Source organism: Bemisia tabaci, chromosome 9 (assembly GCF_918797505.1).
Source record: "Bemisia tabaci chromosome 9, PGI_BMITA_v3".
NCBI classification, from domain to species: Eukaryota; Metazoa; Arthropoda; class Insecta; order Hemiptera; family Aleyrodidae; genus Bemisia; species Bemisia tabaci.
The window spans coordinates 21,719,471-21,740,527 of record NC_092801.1 but is presented as its reverse complement, the minus strand read 5'-3'; the positions used below and the strand labels follow the sequence as shown (position 1 = coordinate 21,740,527).

General features: G+C 36.7%; 1 protein-coding gene across 3 annotated transcripts; it reads left to right on the top strand.

Annotated features, from left to right (window-relative positions):
- The first annotated feature begins 760 nt into the window (after positions 1-760).
- On the top strand, positions 761-19,682 carry Usp1 (ubiquitin specific protease 1). Of its 3 annotated transcripts, none has more exons than XM_019047969.2 (8): positions 761-1,075; positions 3,045-3,224; positions 5,256-5,593; positions 7,422-7,615; positions 8,138-8,502; positions 8,908-9,159; positions 10,394-10,574; positions 12,233-19,682. In XM_019047969.2, the coding sequence occupies exons 2-8, from the start codon at positions 3,056-3,058 to the stop codon at positions 12,828-12,830; spliced, it is 2,097 nt and encodes a 698-aa protein (XP_018903514.2). In that variant the 5' UTR covers positions 761-1,075; positions 3,045-3,055; the 3' UTR covers positions 12,831-19,682. The 3 variants fall into 3 exon arrangements, with proteins under 3 accessions (XP_018903514.2, XP_018903515.2, XP_072159999.1); XM_019047970.2 differs by lacking the exon at positions 761-1,075 and adding an exon at positions 1,104-1,529; XM_072303898.1 differs by lacking the exons at positions 761-1,075; positions 3,045-3,224 and adding an exon at positions 4,533-4,699.
- Positions 19,683-21,057: the final 1,375 nt, after the last annotated feature.

Here is a 21,057-nt window from a genome sequence, read left to right as displayed (position 1 = left end):
TTCGCTATCTAATACAATTTTTTGAATACATACACAACTTTTATTGTAAGATAGAGAGATAGAGAGAAGGGGGCAAACAGGGAGTGAAAGAGAGGGCAAGCAAAAAAGGGCAGAGTAAAAATGTATGTATCTGTGTCTAAGTAAGTTTCAAAGCACTGTTCAATTGAACTACACATCGTTTTTCGAAATTTTTTTTCAAGATAGAGGTTTTCTTTGTTTCTGTTCAGTTAATAATAAGTCCACTTGAAGATTAAGATGAACATACCTACGTGAAAAATGTAATTTTTGAGCGTATTGTATAGCGTAAGAATATATTGAATAAAAAATCACAGGTTGAAAAATGTCATTATTCATCACTTTACACAACGTAACAAATTTTGACGGCGTAAGTCCGCAATAACATAGGTATCTCGTTTGCAGTGTCTATGAATATCTCCGCCTATGTTCTTTTTTTAAAGGTGAGCAAATTGACATCATTCCTTAAAGTTTATGCAGAATTTACTTCGCACAGAGAAGAAAAATCACGGCAGTAAAAAATAAAATATGACAGGAAGTCTGCGACGTCGCAAACCGAGTTAGGTATGTGATTGCCGACTTACACTGTCGATTTGTGATTTTTCATGGCAGTGCCTGTAAAATGAGATTCTCGTGAAAATTTTCCAACCCTCTTACATTCTCACGAGATTCTCACAAAGATCTGCATTTTTTATTGTCAGACGCTTTCATGTGGCCACCGCCACCAATAATTTTCAAATTACAGGACAGGTGCACTGCATTGCTAACGCGAAGTTCAGCGCTCAGCGGTATTTTGAAAAATCGCGCCACAGACTAAAGTGTCGCTATCTACAGATGTTTGACCGAACTTTTAGTTCCCTCTGCCTTGCAATCAAAGAAACGGCCTGTTGAAAAGTGTTTTCTTGAATCTGATATGGCGGCTGAGTAAATCTCTCAAACTCCGTCAATTTTGACGAATTCCACGTCAAAGTTATTATCTTGTGTCAAATATCGCGATAAAGTGTAGATAATCATTTCTTGTTTTATCAAAAACTTCCATGCATTCTCTCAAGTTCAGTGTGTAAGTTGAGCCTTCGTTTCACCTCTTCTCAGTGTACATAATGTTTTGGCTGTCTGTTCTGAATTAGTGTGTTTTCTGCCGTTAACTCCTTAACTTCCTGCAGTCTCCGCATTTCTCTTCACCGAAATGTTCTGCTTGATCTATCTCTGAACGTATTTAGCGCCCTAATCTGTTTAATCGCGGTATCCCCGTCGTGTCCCGATTTCGCGCCTTGGAAGTGGAAGGCCTTTATTTTACCCGCTCTTATTTTGTGGTGATAAGCAATTCCATACCAAAATTCTGCCGTCGGAAGCGGAAATCCGATTTTCGCAGTCTATGGTTTCACAAGTTTCGTTTGCTTTTTCTCAGTTGCTCATTGAATGTGGCTCCTTCATCTAGGTTAATGATAACACACCCCAATCCTCTCCTGTTGCCTTAGGTTATGAATTAGATTCCTCTCACTTGTCAGCCTACGGTATGTATGAATCTTCTTAGCAATAGATTTTATCATGACATTGATTCTGGGCTAATTTCGTAAAGCTACTCAGTTGCCCTAATCTGTTGCTGTGCCAACTCAATCGGCCAACCAGATTTCATATCTAATACTGCTTTCATTTCCGGGTGGTCCAAGCAGATCTGCTGGTCTTCCCTGAAGTCACTGGTTGTGCGTCTGGTAGTTACTCCAAGGTACCAAGAAGTGTAGAAATGGTGATCTTTTATTGTGGTTAGTACCTCTGTGACTGCTCAACGAATACCCTGGTTCTTCTCAATCTGCTACACACTTCCTTCCCGACCCGGGCGGAGATAAAGGTGATAACAGACCTGAGGCGAAAGGGTGTTATTCTTCAGCTATACCCAAGAGTACTTTCTAGTATTTTCTTCGATCAACAGTAGGATTGACAGTTTCAGGAGGACTCAACAGTTGCTGTTGGTCCTCATTCGATCGCCAAGTTATTGAGCATGCAATCTCACCAGGATTTGTAGTTGGATTGAGCGTGACAACAACTCCAAGGGATGTGTTTAACATCTGTGTCCATCCATTATTTATTCCACTTTATTGCTAAGGAACAACGGTTTTGTCACATTATTTAAAGCAACTAGACCTACTTTAATGATTGCTCGCTGGAGTTTGTGATCCACAACTCGATAGAAAGCAATGCATACCTTAAATGATATAGTAGCTCGGCGTTCTTCTGAACGTCTTTATCCAATTCTTATTTTCAGCCTCGGCTGCCTCAAGCTGTGAAATCAAGACCAAGCTACACAAGTCAATCATTCTTGTGGACCAGTTCTGAGACCTGACTGCACGGCGATGGTGGCATAAAATGCAATATATTTCTTAAGAGATCATTCCAGGACGAGCCAATCCTGTGTCAGACAGGCTTTAATCACTTGGGGAATGGATCTGTTGCAGTGACTAATCTGTGGTGATTAGTCTTGTGCAGAATTGTGAACTGGATTCTCTGCACCCATGTGTTCTTGATCAATATGCAATCATATAGAGGTGTGTTAGAGGAGTTGACGTTTGTTTACTTTCGATTTGCAGGCGTTTTCGCGTCACTTCTATCCACATGAAAACATCGGATTCTTGCAGAAAGGAGAACATAAGCTTGGATAGGTTTTTCATTACTTTCTAACCTTGTAACATTTTAATTTTTAGCCACACAGGCATCACAACCACTTTAAAGTTGCGGATCATAACTGATAAGTAGTTTTTTAAGGTACGATCATGAGACAGATGTTTTAAAGATTGATAGTAGCAAACAAAGCTTTGTGCAGAACTACAGAGGCGCAGATTCTTTGCCTACAGCTGCAAATTGAAAGTAGACAAATGTCAACTTATCTGACAACACCTCTAAGACTTAAGCTACACAGAACACCTGCAGAAGAGAGAGTAAAGCACTCCACTATTACAAATAGGACAGTATATTGTAGAATATCTCAATGCTCAGAATTTGAGTAATGTTTCTTAATTGATTTCTCACAACAGGTTAGGAGAAGATGACGAAAGTTATACCGGAACATTGGGTGCTGGAAACTGATGAGAATTCGATTCCTCCTCCATCAAAACGAGTCTGCCTATCTTCTTCTAAACGAGCGCGGTCCCATGCCAACCAGACTTATCCCAAGTCCAAAAACTTCACTCAACAGATGGCTAATTCTCATGACAGTAAGTTCTTTACTACCCTAATCCGCAGTATGTGAGTCGAGCATTCAGATATGATCACTAACTATCTTAGTTTCTAAGTACCTCAGTTGAAACTTTTTTTAAAAACGAGATGAAAATTGTCATCATTCGATGGAATTCCTATCAATGTCTCTTGTTATTTTGTGTTTTGAATTATGCTGTGCTTAAGGATGGAAATTGCAATACCTAATTGTCGGGAAATTTTAAAGTACTGTGTTCCACTACTATCTTGAGATAAATTTTGCAAAATGTTTTACTGTTCTGTGATTCTATTTTAACTTATTTTCTTAAAATTAATTGTTTTTTCTTCCTTAATACTACTGCTACAGGACAACTCCATCTGAGAGCCAAAGCATTAGGAAACCGTAATTGCTAAATATTGATTTTTCACGGTCATATCAGCGTTTTCAATTTTGATCGATGGTTTTATTTCTTTCATGTAAGAGGATGTAATAAAAATCACATGATTCTAAAAATATTACAAAATTTATTTGCCCTACCATTAGATAAACCACACCGGTATAAGTAACGAATCACATACCTTTTCTATTTTAATTCAACATTCAAGCCAGTGTGTATTGAAATTGTTGAAATACTACTGTTAAACTTAATTGCGCTGATTTCTGTTTAAAAATATGTTCAAAAAGTAGATTATGCACTTACTGTTTTCAGAGAAAAAGCCTCTCAGTCATGCTAGCTTTTCAAAATGATAGGAAGCAGGTTCTTTAAGGCCAGAAAATCAAAGAGAACAACTCCTAAACTCAAATTTCATGCCAATTTGCACATTTCAGCACTTGTTCCCTCTGTAAGGGATTCTCTCAATTCTAATGGTGGGGGCAACAAAGAATGGTGGCTTCTAGAAATATTCGCACTCGGAAGTATATTTCAATAGTTCAAATCCAAAAATCACTGACAGTGTGAATGAAATGCCACTGTTGCCTTGAATTTCCAATTATAGCACTGTGTGAAATTGAGGACATAACACTTAACCAGGCTCTTGGGGAAAAGACCTTGTTTGAAAAAATTGGCAATGACGAAATCACGCTAATCTTAAATTTACCTCTTCATTGCTGATATCTCGACACTTCAAGTGGTGGAGCTTTATCTTATACTTGCCTTAAGCCAAACGGAATTCAGTCTCCATTTAATTGAGATAAACGGAAATATTTTTGTCATCTTGGAGCCGGAGTTTTGCAACCTGAGTGGTCTTCTGATGACAGGTTTTCTCCCTTGATGCTCAATTATGATCATTCAAGCAAGGAGATCCCAGTCCACGTATCCGTAAATTTTGAGTGTTCATTAAGACGAACTCTCTTTGTCACTATTTTGGTGTATTTTTTCTGTATCCTTCATCTTAAGCAAGCAAAGAAATATTGTTCAATTTCAGTGCAAAGTGATCTGTAGTGTTTTAAATAAAGAAGGGTTAGGTTTTATTTTAATGGCTGTCGCTTTTGAAGGTAATTTGAATCCTCTGCTTTGTTGTCCCAGGGTTCACAGGGTTGCCACAGTCTGGGAAAACCGAGAAGTGTCAGGGAATTTTAAAAAGTCAAGGAAAAATTGTTAAATCACCTTTTTTTCAAAATTTAGTTAAACCTCTGCTGTTAAAGATTGTGTTTTCCGCTTTGCGTACATTTTATATCACTTCTTTCTCCACTGGCTTAAAGTCTCCAGTTCCATCTTCATCTTAATTTTAATTTAATTTGGTTAGGTTTTTTTATTTATTTTTTTTTTTAAATGATAACAGAGAGATTTAGTGGCTGTACTCTTGTATATTTAATGCTTTTCATAGTCTCGCCCTCACCTAAATGCTGGTTCTGAAATCAATGAACTTGCTATCACATTCACACAAATGGCAAAATAAAACATCACTGATGCTAAATGCAATTTTAAGAACTCCAACAACAGTGGAGGCGAAGTCAATGCTAAGATATTCATTTTTATTATGCACCTCTCTCATTCTAATCACTCAGAACTTGTAAAAATTCTGTGTCTAATGAATTTATTTTTGTGCAGTTGGCGCTGTCGTAAATGGGTATGGTCTATCGGAGTCGTTGTCGCACCACTCCCACCACCACAATCATCACTCGCACCATCAGCACCACCACTCGCACCAACGCAACTCCTCGCCTGACGAGAGTTCGAACAGTGATAATGCGTCGTCTGGAGCTGCCCCCTCGGTCTGCCCAGCCACATCTGCTCCTGTGGCGACCCTCTCCAACCTGGGCAATACGTGCTTCCTCAACTCGGTGCTCTACACGCTCCGATTTGCCCCTTCTTTCCTCCATAACCTTCACCACTTGGTTAGCGACTTGGCGGAGATCGCTGGTCGACACACCTCTACCTCTATCAAGGTAAGTCAACATAGAAAATTTAAACTAAGGCTGCAGAATGCTCACGATACAATTTCTTGGTCAGTGGCATTCTCACCTCTTATGAAGTTAGATTGTAAGGTGTCTAGCGAGCTGGCAAACCGGGAAATGACAGTGAATTTTATAACGATATGCCGAATTTAATGATAAAGTGTACAATTTGTCTACTTTCTTTGAAGCGTGGAACCAAAAAAAAAAAGGCATCGCCTTTGGAAATTGCCTCAAGATTGCTGCGATCCTGTTGCGGCTCGCCAGGTTGAGAATTTTCTGTGCCCCTGGTGGAAATTTCCACTGTACCAATAGCTCACCCCCCCCCCCCCCCAATCAATCACGTCTAATGAAAATCAAGGGCTAACGGACAATACTGCATAACTGACAATTTTGTCGAAAATAAGTTGGCAACTTTGCTGCATTCTACAATATAAACTACTCAAGCTGGTGATTTTAGTTTTTTTCCAATTCTCTAAGGGAGAGCTTTCATGGTGCTGTAATGTATGAAAAAATTGCAAATCTAACTTTAAAATTACGAAAATGGCAAAGTTTTCTCTTCATTCTGCAAAATCGTCAGTTTGCAGATAGGTTGTAGATAACCATTGAAATGCTGTTCATTCATTGATGAAATGAAGCAGTACCATTTTAATTAAATATTTTTGAAAGGAATACTTTGAATTACCCCAAATGGATCGCTTCAATGAAGTTTATTTTTAAGGGAACAGCATTGAATAGCTCTAAATGGCATAGGGGGAACGAATTTCAATTACTTTCACTGTCCGCTCAATTTAGATAGTATTCATTTCTTGTGAAATGTGCAAAGCAGGGATGAGACATCTTGTGGTTTTTATCTGGTTGATTAATGTATTTTCAAGTGAGGAGATTTCATGAATCTATCCGGTGTACAATCTCTAAAATATGCAAATATTTTATTTTCTCTTCGCTACAAGAGCATTACGACCTCATTTTTCTGAAATAATTTTAATTTTCTAACCTAACTCGCTGGTAAAGGAGCTTTGTCCACAGAAATTCAGAATTGAGTTATTGATACCAGTGCATATAAGAGTGTTCCACTAACATCTCAAGACAAAGCCAGCCTGAAAAGTGGAACAGAGTGTCTAGCATCAGGATTATCCCGATTTTCCCGATTCCACCAGGATTTGAGGTCAATCAGGATTTAATCTCGATTTCATCAGGATTTGAAGAAAAATCGGTCGTACAATCAGGATTTGAAAAAAGTTGACCGTCCGATCGGATTTTTTTATGCTTTTGCATACATTTATGCAGAAATTTCAATTTTTCTCCGCAAAAAATCAGGATTTGGAAAAATTGTGAAATCGGGATTTAGTCGTCTGAAATCAGAAAAAATCACGATTTCATCAGGATTTCCCAAAATGAGAAAAACTAGACACCCTGTGGAACCAAACTGGAGGTACGGTGCTTTTAAAATTGCAGCTTAATTAGTGTAATTTTGAGAAACAGACAAATCTGCCGTTTTCGGGGAGTAATGTCACTGGAGTAGAATGCAATGTAACTTCCTGTAACAGCACAAGTATGAAACTTACTCTTGAAGACAATAAAATTTGTATGAAATAAACAACTTATTCTTGTAGACATCAGAGAGAGTATTTTTTTGTTGAAATCTCAGAATTTGATTTTTTGTCTCAACTCAACAAAAATCGATCAATTAAAAACTTTGCCAGCATAAATGAAGATTCCTGTTTCTGTGAACCGTCACATTTTTTTTTTTTTAAATGTATCATTAAAAATATCCCCTTCTAATTAGAAATGCATCTGTAATTGTTTGCAAATGTTTCAGGCGAAATCTTCATCTTTAGGTCGTAGTATTGGAAGTAAAAGTTGGAGCAAAGACTTGCCTTTGCTCAACAACACTGATGCCAAAATTGCAGCTGCAACAGAGCGGCTTCATGATCTTTTCGAGTCTCTTCACAATTCAGAGTTCAAGGATCAAACAGAGCCATTCCAGCCAGAAGTCTTTCTCCAGTCTTTGAGGTAAATTCCTCTTTTGAAACAAATCAACCTGATGAAGTCTAGAAGCATTTAATCTCAGATGGAACAGTTGGAATGTGGGATTCTTCATGATTGAGACTTCCGCCACGATCTTTTGCAAATACGTCCATTTCTTCAAAGTGTGGTAGTCTCTGTCCCTGCTTCAATCTGTCTGAAGCTTTGTTTCTTGATGTGTCAAATTATACCTGTATCAAGAGAAAATAGGCAGGCTTAGAACTGTTTTTAGCTCAGTTATTATAGAATGTCTATTGGTTCTCCTTTACTAAATTTTACTCAACTTGTCATCGTTAGACTCACAGTAACAGTGGTAAGACTAAGTAAATTTGAGTTTCCTTCTAATTTTTATCTTAACTTCCCAATTGAAAAAGCGCTCGTATTAGCTGCAAAATGTCCCGGTTTTTTGTTTTATTTTTGCAGCCTCAGTCCCATTTGAAGTTGTTTCTCATCAATTATTTTGCATCACTTATTAGGTTTCTCCTGTTGACGATGTGTTTTATTTTGCAGGGACGTAAACCCTATGTTCGAAGGGAACCAGCAGCATGATGCTCACGAACTTTTAGTTTGTCTCATAGACAATATTCGAGAGACATGTCGGACCTTGATGAAGTATCATGAGATGCAACAGTCGATGGAGCTGAAAGACAAGGAGGCGGTAGTAATGAATTCGCTCCCAGCTGTAACGCAGCACACGCGCGCGTCCAACAACAAGACATCTTTTCGGCTCAAGAACTCGGCATCAACGCACATTAAGAAAACCATCAATCGATTCTCCCGCTCCAAAAACCGCAATTCCAACACAAATGGCAAAAGCCTACTAAGCAACTCTTTCAACGGCAAAAGCGTTTTAACGGAGAAGCAGAACCTGCCTGGTGAGAACTCTAGTACAACCAAACTCTAAGTTGTAAATCAAATCACATGGTGTTCATGATAAGTAGTAGCAAAAATAGAAGCAGTGCTCTTGACTGTATTACTAAAGGCATCGAAGGTATCTTTAATGAAATTTGGGCAATTTTATGTTTCTGAGTCGGTGCATTTTCATTTTCACTGATTCAGTTACAAATTAATTTTTGGTGAATCATGTGAATAATTAAGTATATCCTGCGTTATCTCTATAGTCGGGGAATTTCATCAAATTATTCGGGGACTTTCTTAAATAGTCTTGGGAATTCCAATTTTAAATTCTTGTGGCCACCCTGAAGCTTCGAATCAAATTTGAAAATGAAAAAAATCCAAGTTCCTTCTCACACCCAAATGTTTTTTTTTTCTTCCTTCAGAAGAGCTGAACGTCTCGTTGCCAGTGATGAACGGTGATGTGGTAAAGTCAGACCAGGTAGATGGAAATGGTGAACTGGACTGTGCGTCGCCGCCTGCATCGCCAGACACCAACTCGAGCTACAATTTTATTGCGGACGACTTCCAAGGTGTCTCTGTCCAGTGCACTGTCTGCTTAGAGTGTGAACAGGTCACCCAGCGGCAAGAAACCTTCTGTGATATTTGTGTACCTATCATCAAACATGATGCAAAAGGTAAGTGCAACGAATTAAGTGATGCATTTTTTCAATCATTGATATTATAGGTATCAAAAGATCAAAATTCTCAGAGTGTAAAACGAAATTTCTGAAATACTTGGAAAAAGTTGAGATTTCTGATCATTTTATTCAAACAACAGAGTACTACTTATCGACGGCGCAAGTCCTGAATCGCATATCTCATTCGTGGTGTCCGAAAATCTCCGCATCTATGTTATTTCTCTAAAGGAGAACGAATTGACATCATTCCTTCAAGTTTTTGCAGAATTTTCTTTGCACAGAGAAGGAAAATCATGTCAGTTTGCAAGTATTGCCATTGAGTAGTTTTCCGTTTGAAAAATGAAGTATGACAGGAAGTCTGCGCCGTCGTAAACGGAGTCATGTGATTGCCGACTTACACCGTCGATATAGTGAAGGTGTATGAGTGAAACAAAATGTCAGATATTTTAAATTAATGAAGTTTTTCTTCTCAGAAAACCGTCAATCAGGAAAATCAGGGTTGCTACAGTCTGGGAATACTGGAAAATGTTAGGGAATTATGAAGAGTCAGAGAAACCCTGAAAATTGTAGGGAAAATGATGAAAGTGTCCAGAACATTTTCTAAGTCACCTTAATTTGATTTTTAGAAAAGGTTTGATGTTTCAAACAGCAGACTTTGCGTGATAGCTATTTCAAACAATGTCTATTTAACTATTTGGCATATTTTAAATTGTCGAAGAAGTTTACCAAAATGTGACAGGGAATTTTATTTTCTAAATTCTATGGCAACTCTGGAAAATGCATATTGAAGGCCACCAAAATATTCAGTCTTTTTACCTATCAGTGCAGGACTATAGAACGCCGTTGTGGACCAATCCTAAAAAACGCGCGTAACATAGAAAATGAAAGCGGCACAGAAAAACCTCTGAGTGTCACCCCGGAAATGTTGAATATTTCTGTGCTTCCCCGAGAACGTTGTGCACTATGAGAAATTTCCATCTTCGAACCGTCAAGCGCAGTTCATGAAAATAGCCTCAAATGCTGCGTGAGCTCCGAACTTCAATGGATTGAAATTCTACTGGACACTGTGCATCGCACAGTCTTTTTTTCAAATTATGAAACAGTTGGAGGGGAATAACTTCACTGTTGGCAAGGCGTTTTAGGTTTGGTCCGCAGCGGCGTCCCGTAGCAGGACTTGAATAAGGCAATTGCTGATTTGAAGGAGTGTTAATTGTCTTTTAATGTGTCACAGATCAAGAGGAGAGAGTGAGTCAGCTGTACCGGGACTCAATTGTAATGGATGAGTTTCTTGTGGAATCAAACAAGTATTGGTGCGAGCAGTGTTGTCGTTACAATGAAGCCAAGCGGTACGTTGAATATGAAACTCTGCCCAGGCTCCTTACCCTTCAGCTCAAGCGCTTCTCCTCTTGCAAGTAAGTACAATTGTCATGTTTTTCATCTCTGCGCATTTAAATCAAAAGGAAATCCGCATTTTCATCAAAAGGAATGGTGCATTTAAATCCATTCTAGCATGAGCTCTTAGATCCATAAGATGCATAACAGGACTCATGTCAAAATGGACATAGTTCCCTCTGTTTTAAATGTGTCCAAATCTGTGGGCTGATAATTGAAATTGATAGACAAAGAAGGTACAGGGAGTCTGGAGCAACCCTATTGGTTGAAGGGGGCGGTTCCTATAGACTAAAGGCAAAAATGATGGACTAACTATGAGGCTTCTCGTGGGTTGCTGTTAGTATATTACCTACCTCCTTTGTCTGTTGTAACCTCTCGCTTCCTTGAGTAGGATTCCTCCATATCCCTTTTGTCCTCTTTGTCTAAAGCTTTGTCTATCAACCCTTTTGTCCTCTTTGTCTAAAGCTTTGTCTATCAATATGAATAATCGGCCTGCAGATTGTGCTAATCCATGTTCTATTCCAACTGAGCATCATTCATCAAATAACTTAAATACCTCCTAAAATAGAGGGCACAATGGTATATTAATGGTTTGTGAAAATAGTAGTGTAATGAAAGAGGTTAGTGCATAAAATTTAGGCTGAATCTTAGGAGCTAATTTTTTTTAGCAACTCTTGTCAGCCTTTATTATATCTCCTAGACTGATAAATGGCAATTTTGATTACCAGTTTATTCAAATTCATTTATCAGAATGTAGCTTTAATCATAAATTCCTCAGCTGACAATCCGAAAAGAAAAATCTGTGTTTCATTTGAAATTCTACAATGCCTGTTTGGACTGTATCTTTGAATTATTAGGTACCATGCACAAATGTTTGAGTGAAAATTAGGCCTTCGTGCAGCTAATTTTGAATACTATGAGTGAGTGCATTCAACTCTAACAGTTTAAAAATTCTGAAAATTTCTTCTTTTTCTTAAAAGTTTTCTTCTCTTTAAAACTTGCTTCAATTTTATTATATTTAATACCTTGTTGATCCACTCATTGGTTATCTGTTGCTCCAGTTATCCAGCAGAGTGTTTTTCCAAGTTTCCTCTGTTCTTCCATAGATATTTACAATCGTTTTATGTGATTTTACAATTTTGATTATCTGGCGTTTGCGATATCCGCTGTAACTCATTGGATAATGGAGGTATTATTGTATAGACGCATTTAGTGGTGACGTCACGGAACGATATTGTTGGTTCGATATCTCGAAAGTCGAAATGTGCCCCAACAAACAAACATAAACTCCAAAACGAACAATTGATGAAAGAAAGCTAAAACTAGCCTATAACTAAAACATTAATCCGCGGAACAATAAAAATATGAAAGCTAGTCATTTTCCAAATCGTTTGAGACCACATCCACAAAAATTGATAATATAATAAGCTCGTGACATAATATTTAGTCTTCGGACGAACGTTGTGTTTGTTTGTTGGGGCACATTTTGACTTTTGAGATATTGAAATTAGATCAAGATGTGACGTCACACTAAATGCGTCTATTGCAAAATTAGGGCATTTCACCATACATAAGCCAAAATAAAGAAGTTTGTTGGACAGCTAACCGGAGATTATCCATGCTCTCGGTTTTCATGAGATTGGCCTGATTTATTAACGCCTGTTTGCAAATTTTTCAGTTCAGGAGTAGAAAAAGTGAACGAATACATGCCAACGCCTTTTACCCTGGATTGTTTCTGCAAGGACTGCTCCCGAGGGCCATGCAGTGATTCGTCCAAGCAGCGACACTATTACCAATTATATGGAGTTATTATGCACCTGGGTGCAACCATTGCATCAGGTCACTACGTTGCGTATGTGCGAGCTCTTGATACGGCGGACTGTCACGCCCATGTCAATTGCCGCCATGCTCGCAAGACAGCTTCTCTTACATCTGCACCCACCCCTCTATCCCACCCTCACCCGCTCACAACGGAGAAGCAGTCAGGGCTCATGCGATTCTTCAAACGCTCCACCCACCAAACGCAAAGTATGCTCCTAAACGACACTAAATTGTCTCCATTCACATGTCGCAGTTTGGATTGTTGCGGGATTCGGGTGCGAAATGATTCAACAGTGAATAGTGTTGCCCATGAATCCCTATGGCTAGAGTGTGACGACGACACAATTCGGACATTGTCGGAGAAGGACTTCCGGGAGATTTTAGAAATGAAGTCATCAAAAAATTTGGCTTCTACCCCTTATTTGTTGTTCTATGTTCGCATGAATAATGATTAAGGCTTAGTTTGCGTTTCGCTACATTCCACCTAAATCAAAGGACACTCTGTCGCAAAAAAGATAGTTTTCAATAATTTATACTTGAAAAAAAACTGTGAATTTATATCAGGTCAGGTATATTTTACATACTGATTCCTCTCATGGAGAGTCGGATTTTTGCCATGTGCTTGATTGAATCGTTCAGAGTCAGAGGTTGCTACTGTACCTACATAGATAGTTAAGGACTCATTCAGGCAAAACTGAATTATCTGTATCAAGATTTAAATGGTCATTTCCAAGTAGTTAGTTCAAAAATTAGAAATATTTTCACAGCCCTTAGAATAAGAGACATTGGTTGTAGCATAATTTTGTACAGTTGAAAGGACACATTGAAATTTTTATAATTTCCTTCTGCCCAGCGCTGTTCATTTTCATTTAAAGATTTGTGTTGGCTGGAAAATTGTGGGCATTAAAAGTGTCAGCTAAGAAAACGTCTTATCTTATGAATTAATGCTTAAAAAAACAAGGGCACTTGCACGCTGTTCTAAGCTGCTTCGAAAGTTTAGGGAAGTCTAACCTTCACCAGACTGCTTGATGTATAAAAAACTGTTTTGAAAGAAACGCACACATTTCAACCGTTCTTGTTATAGTTCCATTCTGTGAATTTATTACTCTTGTATGATGACAAGGCCTCATCAATGGAAAAGTTTCGTAGCTGAAAAATTGAATCTGCTTGATGCAGAAATTTGGTTTTTTTTTAGTTCAGGTTGTTCAGTTTAACCATCAAGTGGTCGTGAGAAGCTTGCTGCACTAAATCTTATTCATCTTCTTCAATGAGGGGGTTTGCTCCAATAATCTTCCTGATGGACTTGAAAAAAACATTGGAATGAAGTCTGTGAAAATGTCCTAAAATTCTTCTTCTTCCTTACACAGTTTTTTATGTTTTGAGGTTTTCTATCAGTGGATGGTATAGGAATATTGATAAACAATGTCAGTTTATACATTTTCTAAAAATGATAAAATAGAAAAAAAACCTAAAAATTCTGTGGAAATTTACCTTTTCTTGATGAAGTGGTCTCTTCCATACTGTGCAAATTATTTGTTCCATTTTTAGTATCATGATAAAATGAAATTGTGTTCTCGTCTCAGCATAAGCCAAGAGGGCTTTGTTTTCAATTAAAGCAAAATTATTCTTCGTGCCAAGCTCTCCTATTCAAGCCATTAAAAAATGTGAGTGACGAAGATGCTAAGAAATTCCGAGAGCAGAGTATCGCGTCGAGAGTGATATGTGAATAAAAAATTAAATTATGTATTCTTGTAATTTCCCAAGAATGGCTATGTGCCTCATTAACATTTCATGTATCTAATCTTTCTTGTTTAAATATTTTACGTTCGATTTTAGCAATTGTTGATGTTTCAGAAGAATCAAAATTCGAAATTTTGTGATGAGAGAATCTCAAACGGAATTTATAGTCCTTAAAGTTTTTGTTGTGGTTGCCCTCTGTCTCTCGCCAATATTCAGGAATTTGTGCTCTCATAGTTGTCAGTAGATTCTCACCTTGCAGCTGTTATATTGCAAGCGCCATTTATGCAGGCAATATGTTGCCACACTTCTCAGACTTTTCAAACGTTTTATGGAAAAACTAATGAGCAAAATCACCAGCAAATTTTACTTGACATTTCTTTTGTCAAGTGCAAAAGCTTAAAAAAAATTACAATCAATATTGAGATGGTCAACAACATAGTGTGTAAGCGTAAAGGGTGCTTGTGATACTTTGGCCCAAAGATGACAATATCTTCTTTGATTTGGAAGCAGATAATTGGTTATTCTGTGACCCAAACGCGTCACTGTTCCTCTCAATAGCAATTTTATGAATTTAGTTAACGGTGAGTCATGAGTTTTTGATTAGGTTGTAACTGTGACATTTTTTCAAAAACTGTGTGTTTATCAGTAATGACACCAAATACTTTTTCTTAAAGTCAGTGCTGAACCTGTCTCGAGTCGAAGTAGGTTTTAATTTTATTCCTTGCATAGAGGGAAAAGATCACACAGTCCAGTTGTGAGAGAGATGACGATGGATTAAAGTAAGTGTTTTTGTGCCACCAAAAAAAGTGGAAGTTCGAAGAAAAGAAACGAAGAAGAAAAAGTTTTCTTTGTCAGTTCAGTGAAAATTGATTACCTATTGTTTTTGCTTCCCTTAGTATCCTCATAAATTTTTTTTTTTTTTTGGGGGGGGGGGAGTTGGGAGGAGAGGGGGCGCCCGAAACAGCCAAAGGTAAAGAAGTTCTAGCATAATCAATTTTCTTATTCGTTTGACTTAGTGCAAGAGCCCTACGAAAGCAACAGTACCCGTCAATTACAAAATTTAGTTAATTAGTGTTAAACTTTAAGTTTATACAGCATGCTAGTCAACATTTTTAAAAATCAAACAATAACTAAGCTATTTAGGCTCTAACCAAGGATGTATTTATCATGGTGAATCCTCATTCTATACATATTGTATGCCGGGTAAGATCAACATATTTCAAATTATAACAATGAGGTGAAGTTTTCTGGAAAATTAAAACTTCAGTCTCTAGATCAGTATTTACAGATTGTTCATGCCGAAAATCCTCTTTCTGAGTCTTAAAATTCAGTTGAAAATACTGTTTCTAATCAACCATCATTGTCTACGAATCAAGAACGGCTGAAAAATTTACTCAGTACTTTTAAACTTGAATATCAAGGTGTTAAAGGTCGTTTCTTTACATGAACATTCTTCAATAATTGCTCTATTAATTGAAATCTCAGTTTTCTATTGTAACTTGTATAGTAGCTAATATTTTCAAAACATCCAAATGTGGTGATATACAAAACTCTAAACTGAGGATTCACTGAAAGCTTTGCCAATGATTTTCCAATATAACTATGCGCAACTATTAAGTGAAAAAGTTCTCAAATGTTTGGATCAATTTAGGAAACGGTTGTACATGCCTAAAATTGTATTTTTTCAATCATTGCCCAACATCAGTTTCTAAAATTTTATAATGTTTTAAAATGAGGTGTCTTAATGTAACCTGTCAAAAAAAAGAAGAAACTTTTCTGGTTTCATAGCTTTGTGAACAAGAAAGGTTCAAACTAAACAACAGGTTCAGATCATGGAAAATGAGGCTTTAAAATGCATCCCTTTTAGGAGGAAATCTTCAAATATTTCATAATTCTGACTGTTGACGAAGGCTACAAAATGTGATGTCAGTTTATGCCTGACGTAACAATGGCTTTGATTTGCTCCCATGCTAACCTCAAGAGTCCTTAATATCCAAAATTTTGTAACGTCAGCTATAATTCTCAAAGACCATGCAAAGGTTAAAGCAACCTTGACCGTAACTTGTTGAGCAACCTTCTTTGTATTTTACCTGTACAGTTATTTTGTAAAAAGCAAACTTCTGCTCATTAAAAAAAAAAAAAAAATTGTTAAATGCACTAGAAATATTTTGTAGGTAGAGTACTCTACGTATAAGTCCTTGCAACGCTAATAGTGTTTTTAGCTCTTGTTAACTCTTTCTAGGAAAAATAATGGAAGCCTCTGTTGTCAAGTTTGGGGTGTTTCCATAGGTCGTGTTTTTATTGTCAAAACAATGCTCTCAATTCTATTCTAATAGGACATTTGAAAAAGTTTCAATCTCTGTCGGGAGTAGCTACTTTGAACATGTTGTATGAAGAATCTCTAAGTTGTCTATTCTTTGATAACTCTTTCACTTCCCTTTGACACTCTTCATCTGTTTCTCTCAACATATGTGAAGTAAAAAAAAAAAAAAAAATTCAGTAACAAGAAAGTCAATTTTGATCTTAGCGGGAATATCTTTAGCTCAACAAACCACCAGCATAAAAATGATTTTGTAAGGAGTCAAAAAAAAAAATCATAATCAAGCCTGAAATTGCAAGTATTATGGTTATTAGGAGCATGCAATACATCTTTTGACTGTATTTATTGAAATTAAGGGGTGTAAATTATTATATATCAGTTAGGACGCAACGCCCCTCGACGGCTTCGCGGTCCACCTCCCCGAAGCGCTTCGCGCCTCTGACGTTATGCATTACACTTTACTCTAATAATTTTATATTATAAAGTAAGGTAATGCTTCTGTAACGTGGTGGTTCCAAAATGAAAGAGTGACCAAGCCCAACTTTTAAAAAAATTCCTTTGGGCTAAGGTTTTTCAAGCCGCTTTTAGAAAAATGATGGTTACTAAGCAGAGAGGAAGAGGTGACCGAGCATTATCAGTTGGTTTTCAAGGGTTGGAGAAACAGAAAAAAGTGCCGTCTGTCCCACTCAAAAGCCCATTGATGTTTTCTTGGCGATTACTCATCAAAATCCCATTGTTCTCCAGTTCTCAGTTCTAGCAATTTATTTATTTTTGCCCCTTTTTTTAATCTAAATACCACAGGAATGAGAAGCATAGACGGAAGCGTCTGAAGTTTAGGGCATCGGTATTGCCTAGCAAATATCTTCTCTTTTCAACCCCTTCAAGAATCACCCATTTTCTAGGAAAAGAAATGTTATCTAGAAGAAATGGTCAATGATTTGATTTTATCTGCGCTGCCATAAAAATGTATGTTTGCCAAAATTGCATTAATTGGCAAGAAATGGAACTCTGTGCGCTTTCACTCCACTCTTTTTTATAAAGTGGCCTCTCTCTGAATACTTTTCAAATACTTCTGGACTGAATGCCTCAGTTTTTGATGAGGACGCTACTTTTCTTCTGCATTTACAATCACTCAAAGTTAAATTTTCGACCAAGTCCATGCAATCATTGTTATTTTTATTCTTTTAAACATCTATTTGTCTTTACCATTATCTCTCTTCTTCTAATATGCATGCTAGCCATTCCAGTTATTTTTAAAAACAATCTGAACCAGATTCATCTCTGTCTTTCACTTATGGAAAAAGAGGATTTCTTATGAAAGGGCTACTTACGCAGTACTGAGGAGGGCTTAGTTTCGATATCATTTGATACCATGCCCCTTAGAGCATCCTGAACACAACTAGCTTTTAAAACCAAACTTCCTACGTGCCAATCTCGATAAAAGGAGGCTGAAGAGTGAGTCATTCAGCATTTTAGCACTCCTTATCTATTAGAAAGTTTGAAACATCCAATTGGTGATCAAGGAGAGCCTTTTTATCCTTGCAGGCCAGGAGATAAGATAGACAAAAAGAATCAAATATCTCCAAATGATAATGTGCAGTGTGGTGTTCACACACATATTGCAACAGTCCCACACCTCCCCTGGAAAACGCATGCAAAATTCATCTTTCAGCCCTGCTTTTCTTGAAGATGTTTGATTTTAAAAGCTCATTGTGCTGATGAGGCCTTAAGAAATATCTTATCAAATAATTTCAAAATAGCCGATACAGAGTTCCTTAGTATTGTGTGCGTAGTCCATCGCATTATATGTAATAGTTTGATTTTTCATAACTCATGTCTAAAATCCTTTTCTAAGTCATCGTTTGTTTCAATCACACTGTATGAACATAAGTTGCTCTACAAAACATAAATCCATGCATTAAAATGTCACACTCATGAATGTATAACTCCAATTTTCGGCTGTTTTGGAAAAATCTAGCTCAAAAGCAACGGCTTGAAACTGCTCTTGAATTACCTATTCTCATTTTAATATGTAATCTGATGTTTTTGATAGTTGCAACCATTATGAAAATCAAACCACACTTCCCATCTTCTCAATGCCAAATTCTGGTCCAGATTTTGAATTGCAGACTTGAAAAAGTTGTCATCTGCTCCCAGGCTCTTAAAATACAATTTTGTGCTGAATGCCATCACTTTAAATCCATCGATTAGGATGCCTAAGGTAGCTTGGTTTAGAAAAGTCCTAAAGCCTCTCTGCACCTTTTAGCACCAAATTCTCATAGAATTTCCCAATTCTAGGTTAGGGTTTAAACCTTCACATATCGATGGCTAACCTCGTAAAGCACATATGCTCACCTTTCGGCCAAAGTATCACAAGCGCCATTTGTGCCTAGGTGTCATGTTGCCAAAACTGTCAAATTTTTCAAATTTTTGTGAAAGCATGTGGGAAAGTTTTCAAAAAAAAATTGAATCAATATTGAGATTTCTAGCACAATAGAGTCTAATTGTAAATAGCGCTTGTGACACTTTCGCCAGAAAGGGATGATATCTTAAATTATGTTGTGCCAGACTCCTCGCAATACTGTATTTTTTTGTAAATTTATCAATTTATTTTCTTGAAAATTTCTGTGACTTTTCCTTCGTGTTTTTAGAATATTCTGTGAAATTTCAAGCAATAAAGTTGGCTTGTTCTCTTTAAAAAAAAGTAAAAGGAGTAAGAAAATTGTGTCGCCATTGAAATACCTGATTTCCAAGTTTAATCATCGATATATTTGTTGAGAGTATAATAAAAAAAATTTCGAAACTCATGCAAGTTCAGAAAATCTGTTTTTGGCAAATTGAGAATGGGCTCTTTAATTTTTCAAGAACCATAGCGATAAAACTTGAGCTAGTTGTAGCTATGCACTGTCAGACATAATTGCTCAGAACCCTTGTGTCTATCCAGAGGTAATTATCTTTAAGTCAATGGTGCATATAGGTGTCTCTCGGCCCTATCAGAGTTTGTTTTGAAAGATGGGAACTGTAAGAAAAAGAATGTACTTGTTGACTATTAAATCTGTATATTTTTATTGTAAACTTATAAACTGTTTCAATACTTCTCTTTGCTTTTGTTATGTTAATTACATATAGGTAACAATTATGATTCCTCTTTTTTTTTCTCTTTTTTTTCTGTTATCAGTGTTTGGTTGTTTTGTTAAAACTTGAACATAATTTATTTTCATGCCATATTAAATTATTCAAAACATAACTGCATTGTTCTTGATATTTTATTGTCCCTGGGAAACTTTAGATCCAACATGAAGATATATACTGAGGCCAAATTTAAAAATTTAAATGTTTTAAGTTAAAAAGGATAATTATTTCATGCTATTTTGATCCTAATTTTAAGCAGTGGTGAGGCATGAATGATCGATCGATTACTTATCAATAATTCCCGGTTTGAAGCTATGGTTAAGAATCGATTCTAAACTTAGAGGTGTTCTTTGAGAACATCATGTTTATCGATCCTTTTCCATAGGTTTAGGTAGCAGATCAATCGATGTATCATAAAGCATGCCCTCTGATTGTAAGAGATGGTTCCTGCTTAAGGTAGATAATCTACATCAAGGTGTTAGCATGCAACTAAAGCTAGGAAAAGTCTAGGTAAACATTTCAAGCGAAGAATGTAACGAATTTTCATGAAAAAGTCTTCAACTTTTTACTCTTGTTGTATTTTTTGGTATCTACTAGTTCTCCTAGTTTTCAGGGGAATAGTCAAGTCATTCAGATAATCCTTGATAAGTCTGAGATTTTTCTCCATGAGTCTCTGGACAACCAGTGTCTCTTCCAAAGTAGTTGAAAATTGCAAAACAAGAATTTTCAAAAAAATCTCTCTGCAGTCAAAAAGTTCTGCTCAGCAAGAAAAGGTTGGACTTCCTCTCTGAGGTCCTACTTAATTTTGCAAAGAGAGGGTCACTTTCAAAGAACGTTATGTTTGTGTCTAAAATTATTTATCGGATTTATTTATCTACTTCCAATTGGTCCTCACTGTAGACCTTCCAAATGAAAAAAAATCAATACTTAACTCTAGACTGAGTAGTTTTGAACAGCCTCTTCTATGTTGCTTACTCGGTCATCATCAATAATTTTATTGATAAGTATATGAAAAAAAAAAATAGGAAACTCTTCTCTTCAAAAGTATGTATTTTTACCAAACATTTTGATCCCATTCAATGGTTTTTGGGAAGGATTTTTCTCACATTATGTGTCCTGATCTCAGCTTATTTGGAAGAAGTAAAAAGTAATAATTTCAAAAGTAAGGACATAAAAAGGATGAAGATTTACGACAAAAGAATAAAGAAATAGTGTAATTCCAGGAAGTACATTAATACTTCATTGACTTGCAGCTTTTATCTTTCCAAGTAACATCATCTTGTCGTTTTATTGTTCGGCTACGAGATGAAATACTTAATGATGTAATACTCTCTGCAGCCTTAAAATATGAGGCAGAAAAAAACGAATTATTAATGCGTGGGCAAATCATTACTGGCAAATTACATCAAGCTACAAGAATGACCTAAGATTTACGAGCAGGACTGTAAAAAATAAGGTCGTCTACTAAAAATATTTGAAATTTCCGCCGA

What these genes read in the sequence shown, in the direction of transcription:
- Usp1 (XM_019047969.2), top strand. Translation starts at nt 3,056, where the DNA reads ATGACGAAAGTTATACCGGAACATTGGGTGCTGGAAACTGATGAGAAT. An exon ending in GATGGCTAATTCTCATGACA is followed by an intron (nt 3,225 to 5,255) that starts GTAAGTTCTTTA and finishes ATTTTTGTGCAG; the next exon opens with TTGGCGCTGTCGTAAATGGG. An exon ending in AAGCGCTTCTCCTCTTGCAA is followed by an intron (nt 10,575 to 12,232) that starts GTAAGTACAATT and finishes CAAATTTTTCAG; the next exon opens with TTCAGGAGTAGAAAAAGTGA.